Source organism: Octopus bimaculoides, chromosome 1, assembly GCF_001194135.2.
Source record: "Octopus bimaculoides isolate UCB-OBI-ISO-001 chromosome 1, ASM119413v2, whole genome shotgun sequence".
NCBI classification, from domain to species: Eukaryota; Metazoa; Mollusca; class Cephalopoda; order Octopoda; family Octopodidae; genus Octopus; species Octopus bimaculoides.
The window spans coordinates 7,581,405-7,589,182 of record NC_068981.1 but is presented as its reverse complement, the minus strand read 5'-3'; the positions used below and the strand labels follow the sequence as shown (position 1 = coordinate 7,589,182).

At 36.7% G+C, this 7,778-nt stretch overlaps 1 protein-coding gene across 1 annotated transcript in view; it reads left to right on the top strand.

Moving 5' to 3' along the window:
* Positions 1-7,486, top strand: part of LOC106871957 (cysteine-rich venom protein) — a 19,916-nt gene extending 12,430 nt beyond the window's left edge. The window contains exon 2 of the mRNA XM_052974149.1: positions 6,389-7,486. Coding sequence (XP_052830109.1) covers positions 6,389-7,315 — 927 coding nt within the window. The 3' untranslated portion in view covers positions 7,316-7,486. The remainder of the gene's footprint in view (positions 1-6,388) is intronic.
* The last annotated feature ends 292 nt before the right edge of the window (positions 7,487-7,778 follow it).

Here is a 7,778-nt window from a genome sequence, read left to right as displayed (position 1 = left end):
TTACAATGGTGGTCACCTGTATCATAGTAACTGTTCGTGTATATGTTTACACCATTTTCATATAACTGGCCCCCGTTGCTACCTGAACTGTTCATATCCTGATCCAATTGACCCTTGCACAACAGTAAACATATCACTATGTGCAAATATAGAGACAAAATTTAAATGTCCTTGGTTGTGCCATGAATGTGGCATCAATTTCTCTTCGAGGGATATTAATCTTGGCTTCTTTTCCATTCTACAAGTACTAATATTAATATACATAATTTTGTTCATGTAAGATGGTCTTTCACTCTGCAGTTTGTGTGGAATTGGTGAGGAATTGATATCGTTCCATTTTATATGTCAGCAATGACATTCATGTTCTACTCTTCCGTAATCCATAAAATAATTGAAACCTATAAAGAAGAAACAGAAATGTTATATAATAAATATTAAGTATCAACTGTATTTCAGGCGATCGGTATTCTGGCAAGTTGTTCACGTGACATGAAACTTACTTTGTTAATCGAAAAAATTGTTTGTGTAGAGGATATCGATAATGGGTAGGGGCGAAGAAAGAAAGAAAATTACTCCAACCAATTATCTGGATTTGTGACAAGGATTTGTCAGAAGGGAGATAATTACAGACATATTCCTTAAAGGAAACTAATATCAATTTGCATTGCAATTTATACATCAAATTAGGGATTTACAGTAATCTGTTATAATGCGAGATTATAACTTACAATTTATTTCCGTGAATATAAAGAGTTAAAGCAATTATATCAGATCTATATATCCGTCTCAAATCCCATCACACAACGTCAAATTTATTTTACATTTGGAAGTAACTAACGACGATACAGTCACGTGCCTATTAAGTATGCACCGTTGTGGTTAGTGAATTTAATGTAAACCTGAATGGTTGTCGTATCAAGGCATAACGTGATGTCATACTTATGTAAACAACATTCCTTATACGACCAAGTACATTGAGGGCTTATTAGGCTACACTGTCTTTTACTTTTTGTGTTAGCAGTACGAGATCTGTCACCTTTCAGTTTATCCCTACAGATTCAGAGCCAGCATTGAAAAGTAAGATGTTTCGTATACGAATGCCTCTTTGTGAACATTGAAGTTGAAGCTACAAAAACTGGATAATGGGTATTTTGACATATTTCAAGATCTCATGTTCCTTTTTCAGGAATACAGCCAACTCATTAACTATCTACGAACACATTGCTTAAATACCCTCAAAATTTAGCGGCGTAATACTACAGGATTGACCAATTTACATATTTATTAATCCTGCTGTTGTAGGCATAGACACACTTTGGAAATACGGCCGCCATGACGATGGGGTGACCAATTAAACACAGAAATCGTTGTCATTGACAAGGAAACCGTTTTCAGCAGTTCAGTTTCTTGTATATTTGTTGCGAAAAAATTTAGACCAGGCATTGGGGTAACGTGTTTCAGTACAGGTTAATTTTATTAGTTGTAGCAAATTCAAGCGATACATTTGGGGTCATGACAGACATTTTGACAGCGTTGATACAAATTTATTTTGGTGAAAGCTCAGATTATGGTAAATGCCTAAGCCAGAGAATCTTATCTACATGTAATTACAGTTGCAAACGAATGTTTTCAATATCTTTTGTCTCAATAAAATTTTCAATTCTCTCGTTACCTTCACTACCAATAAATAAACAAGATTTTCAAGACTGGCCACAAGCATCGTTAAGAAAAGAACTCTAATGTTAAGATTACAGAGATATTAAACATCTGTTGTGCAATAGCTAATGATATTGTTGCTATGACTACACCTTAATAAACTCACACTTCCATAATTCATGCATGCATTGCTTATAACATTAATGATATTCTGAGTCGAGTGTCAACTCTTGGCACCATCTATTACTACTCCTTGAGCAATTTCATCACCACTGCCTTCACATCATTCACTGGATGTGACTTTTGGCATCCACTGGAATGGCTTTGTCACTAACATCCAGGTCGTAAATCGGGTAAAGGTCAACCAGCATTAAAGCAACTCTGCTGAAGACACAGCTACATTGGATAAAACATGCCACCAGAATGAAGGATCATCGACATCTCGAGATCACGCTGTACGACGAACTGTCCTCTGGTCATTGTAGTACAGGAACAACAAAGAAGAGGTACAAAGACTCCCTAAAGAAATCCCTTGGTTCCTGTCACATTTATCATCAAGACCAATGGTCTGGTCTTGCCACTGACATCTCACTGTCCACAAGCCAAAAGCCACCTTTGAAGACACCTGCAGAACCATCCTTGCAGACAACAGAGAAAGGCAGAAAAACAGCACTAATCATCCCTCTTTCCCATGTGGCCTCTACATTCGTATTTGTTCCAAATTGGACTCGTCAGGCAAGAGCAAACCAGCAACAAACTTGGATTTCCCTTATAAATCATCGCGAGCGAAGTCAAGCCAAGATGAATTTTATTCACCACACAATTGTGAACAGAGTACATTACTACAAATTCATATTTTTCCTCTCTGCACTTATGTACGAATTATCCCGTTTCTCTCTTACTCATCCATTCTATATTGAACTTTGAGGCTTCAACCGTCTCTACAAGTGATGGTAAAAGCTCCCTTGACGTCATTATGACTTCAGAGAAGGGTGACAAATATCAAGTGGGACGTTATGTAGGAGACTGTGTATTTCGAAAAGTGATATTTGTTTTCAGAAATAAGATATTTAATGAAGTTACAATATTTGTAATTCAAAGACACTTTCCGTAATTGAATAAATTAAGAAGTTGAGCTTTTTTGGAAGGGAAAACATTGCCTAATGATGATGCTCCAAGGTGCCATATAATTTAGTTATGTCTTTCATCTCCTTTAATATTTTCATGAAAAGAAATTAAGATGGCGGTTTCTAATCTATCAATTGAAATAGTCTGCTGTTGTTTTAATTGGATTTACCCAATATGCGAAATGGAGAGTATGAAAAGTGTCATCCAGTAAACGTTGGATGTTGTGTTTGGTTGAGAATCGTTGCATTCTTCGAAACACTAATTCTTGAGTGAAAAATATTGAGTTAACAGAAATAATAGGATAATAATGTTTGATGCATTGATTTATCCACAGAGTTTCAGTATTTTATATCCCATTTAGTTCGAAGGCGATTTTACATCTAACGTTATTTTATGAATTTACAATAAACCAATGATACATTATAATCGAATAACAATCAAATACAGAGAATTCTACTCAAATATTTTCATTATGTTTACCATAAGTTTTTTTCTCCCTAGAACTGTTCTGTTTGGAACATGCTTGATGAAGCGTTTCGAGTGAAAGCTTCATCATAAAGCTATTCATTTCCTTAAAATATCCTTATTTCTGGTGATCAGTCGGTAGACTTCTTAGAGCGACAGATAGGTTACTTTTCAGTAATCATTTCGGATCTTTACACAATGAATATAAAACCTGACGAGGTCAGGTTTGTATGTCATCGTTGAGTGCACGATGATAAAATATCGATACTGTTCCCGGATTTGTCATTGTCGTTCTCCCTGCTATTTCGAGGGTTGAGGCAAGACCTGGAGATAGATGAGTCCGTGATTGAAAATACCCAAAGCAGGCTGTAAATCTGTGCGGTCCCACCATGACTCTATCAAGGAGCTGGAAGCCCAAGTCAAGATAATAGCTATTTACCAAGCTGTAGTGAATGAAACTAAATAGCGACTGGCAAATATATCAGCAAGAAATCCTCCATAAACTACCTGACTCTGACCCTAACCCTGAACAAAATTAGAAAGTCAATGAAAGAACTCCCTACAAAAAGGTGAACATCCAAAAGACAGAATCTCAATGAAAGCCAACTCCGAAACCACTAGAGCCTAAGATACAAAGGTTCACAGTCAACAAAACACACACACACACACACACACACACACTCTCTCTCTCTCTCTCTCTCTCTCTCTCTCTCTCTCTCTCTCTCTCTCTCTCTCTCTCTCTATCTCTCTCTCTCTCTCTCTCTCTCACACACACACACACAAAACTAACAAACAATAACATCAGACAATATACATCTCACCATCAGCTAGTTAACATGGATGTCACAATAGTTTCGACATTAAGTCGGTAACTACATATGTAATTTAGCATTCTACTCTATAAGAGAATCTTACGATGGGGGCCAAATTAAATTCATTTTTCTGTCAGTTAAAATAGGAATATTTATTCCAATTCTTTGAGCTTTGTGATTTTTTCCTTGGAAACACAACGAAAAAGCAATGAAGGAAAAAATCAACGAACGTTTCGACCCACCGTGCATCGATCCCTCGCGGAGTATCGCTGTCGTATGTGACGAAACGATCGTTGTGTGTAATAAAGTTTCCTGTGTATTCCATTTTCCGTCTCTATCATTTGTTTTATACTCAACGTTAACTGGCGAATTTCTGAGCTAGATTCAGCGACGATTTATGTAAATATCGTTGTTGACATCAGATAGCCATAAACATTGAGGGTGCTTTATCGGCGTAATACTAGGAATATAGCCAATACTTAAATATTAATTTATACATATATATATGTATACATATAGATATAGTGATGCAAACAGGGAAAATATAACTCAAAATATGTGTATATGTATATTTCTATTAATATTTAGCAGAAGGAACAGAGTGACTCAAGGGCCGAGAGTTTCGCGCGTTGGCACTTATCAAACAGGTAAGTTTGAGACGTGCCAACTCTCGGCTTTTGAGTCACTTTGTTGCGTCTACTAAATATAAATAAAAATACACGCACACATTTATACACACACACACACACACACACACACACACACACACATACATATATGTATATATATATATATATATATATATATATATATATATATATATATATATACATACATCTCACTAGCTGCGGAGCTGAGTCTACTGTGCCCAGCGCAGGATAGCTCAAACTTTTAAGTGTGGAAGAGACCCTCTGAGTCGTTTGGGACAAACTCCTCCAAAGATGGTGTCTTGATAAAAAAAAATACTGGTGGTTCTGACACCTTATTCCCATTTTCCTCTGTATGAGATCAGTGGATGAAAGCATTGAAGAAATCATGGCGTAAATGACGGCGGAATTTCAGATGACGCACTCTCGCCCTGTTGGGGAGCAGCACATGCTCGATCGTTATTATTAGGCTGCCAGAGCAGAATGGATTAAGGCGATGAATACAGTTGTCATGGAATGTTATTTTTTGAGCAGAATCATTAATGGTGAAAGGAAGCCCATCAGAACACATGAGGGTAGAACATGCTCAGAAAACAGCTGAATTGGGGACAGCTAGGCTCTTGAGATTGATTCTCGGGTGTTAGGTTTCTTGGAAATAGAGTCTGTGCGACCTTTGACTGCAAGTTGCTGTTCGTTCTTACAGAATGAACCGGAGCAAGTAAAATGGAGAGATCTAAAAAGTAAGACGCAGATAATGATCCTTTCTACAATAGGTGCAGGGCTTGAAACTTTGAGGGAGTGGAGACACTCTTTCATATCGACCTCAAGGCTCTACTGATGCTGTTTCTTTTATTGATCCCGGAAGGATGAAAGAGGTCGACTTTGCCTTTCATTTTTTTCCGGTTTGATAGAAAGAGTATCAGTGATGGTCCCAACACGAATGTTGTAGCTGAGGCTAAAATTTCTCAGTAGACAAGGTCTAACTAAGAAAGATGTAGACTAAAAAGTGGTGGAGGCGGCGGTGTTAGTAGTAGTTGTGGTGGTGCTAGTGGTGGTGGGGCTAGTGAATATGAATGCATTGGGGCGTTTCAACTCTTAGTAGCCTTTCTGATGAAATCATTGAATAGAATTAAATACCTCGCTTTTGGTGAAACAGCTTCGAAGCAAACAGCTGTATTGTGCCAGACTTTGAATAATTCCTGTAAGTTCCTTAGATTTTCAGTTTTTAACGTTCGGCGTTTCTTTGTTTCTTTTGTCTAATTAATTAATTCCCTTCATTTACACACGGCATATTTGTTTCTCTGAATAAGCATGATTTAATAATTCTTTGCAGAAAAAATCAGGCGAGGAATCAAAATATTGTTAAGTTCTCCACAATTTATTTTTCTTGACTCTATCCAACGGTGATGAAGGAATTGGTGCAAATGTGTGCAAAATGAACGCTGCTTGCTTCAATGTAAAGAATTTCTTTTGCACGAAGCAATGAATCTCGCGTGACCATCTTCAAACCCCGAATATAGCGTTGCCAATTTCACCAAGTTCAAATTTAAGTTAAACTTGAAAGACAAGTAAGAAAATATTAAAATAATATTTCGTTTCGGAATTCCGTAACAGCAGAAGGTACTGTGGAATCTCACAAATTACAGTAAGAAGAGAAATGTTTTCTGAAAAAAGTAAATTTCGGAAAATTTGAAAATAAAAATGGTGTTGGCAACAATATATTTCATTTTACTGTTGATGTCCCATAGCGGCCTTTCGGAAGCATATTGCTCCGAGCAATTTCGGATTAGAGGAGGTCACACAGCATGTTTAGAAAAGTCGCCTAAGTTGAAGGAATCGTTGATTGTGACTGATGTGCAGAAGTCTATCATAATCGCTTTGCACAATGTTATTCGAGTCAAAGTTCAACCACCATCCTGTAATATGTTCAGAATGCACTGGGATTATGAGCTGGCCTATTTAGCACAGAAATGGTCGGATAATTGTGTGCTGAAAAATGACGAAATTCTGAACAGAAGTATACCTTTGAAATATAATGTTGGTCAAAATATAGCTGCAAAATTTTCCAAATGGTATGATGTCATACGTTATTGGCGTTCTGAAGGCAAGGATTTTAAATATGGTAGAAAGCATTCGAAGAATACAGCACAATACACACAGTTAGTGTGGGCGACATCGATTTTAATTGGTTGTGGTGCCTCTCTTTGTTCGAATATTGGCACGTTCTATGTTTGTAATTATGCTCCTGCAGGGAACATAAACGGGGAAGAACCATACAGACGCTGCAATAAAACCAGAAGTTTAAGGGATTGTGGTCATAATGCTTGTTACAATTTTGGAATTCTAAATGTCGAAGACTGTTCTTGTAGTTGCTATGAACATAGTCATACGTATGGCCACAATTGTTTACTAAACTGTTCGTTTTCTGACATAAGTATTAAATGCAAAAAAATACCCGTGGATTATTGTCACTACGCCCATCTTCGCCCTTCGTGCCCCTGGCTCTGCAAAGAATGCAGCATTGCATCTTGGTCTCAAAGAACTAATTGGTTCCTTCTTTTCGTTGTACAAATCTTTATTCCAGGTCTAACAATGTGTTCTAATTAATATTCTGGCTCTGCAAAGAACTTAGCATTGCATCTTGGTCTCAAAGAATCAATTGGTTCCTTCTTTTCGTTGTATAAATCTTTATTCCGGGTCTAAGAATGTATTCAAATTAAAATGATCATAAGATCTAAATTTCCAAATTTGAAATAAACTTCGGAAAATTTGATGAAATATGTTAATATTTCAGAGAAATTACTTTCCAAGCCATAAGTGCAGCAGCACGTATCAATGTAAGCAATTAAAATCTTTCACAAAAATAATATAATTTCATCAATATGAAGTTTTTAATGGAGCTTAAAATGTTTAGAGAAACGAAAATTAAACATATCTTAATTATCTCACCAGCATCATATTTCATAGTGAATAGTAATTTGAAAATGCATTTTTCCCCGTTTAAAATGTTCTTCTTCTCTCTCTCTCTCTCTCTCTCTCTCTCTCTCTCTCTCTCTCTCTCTCTCTCTCT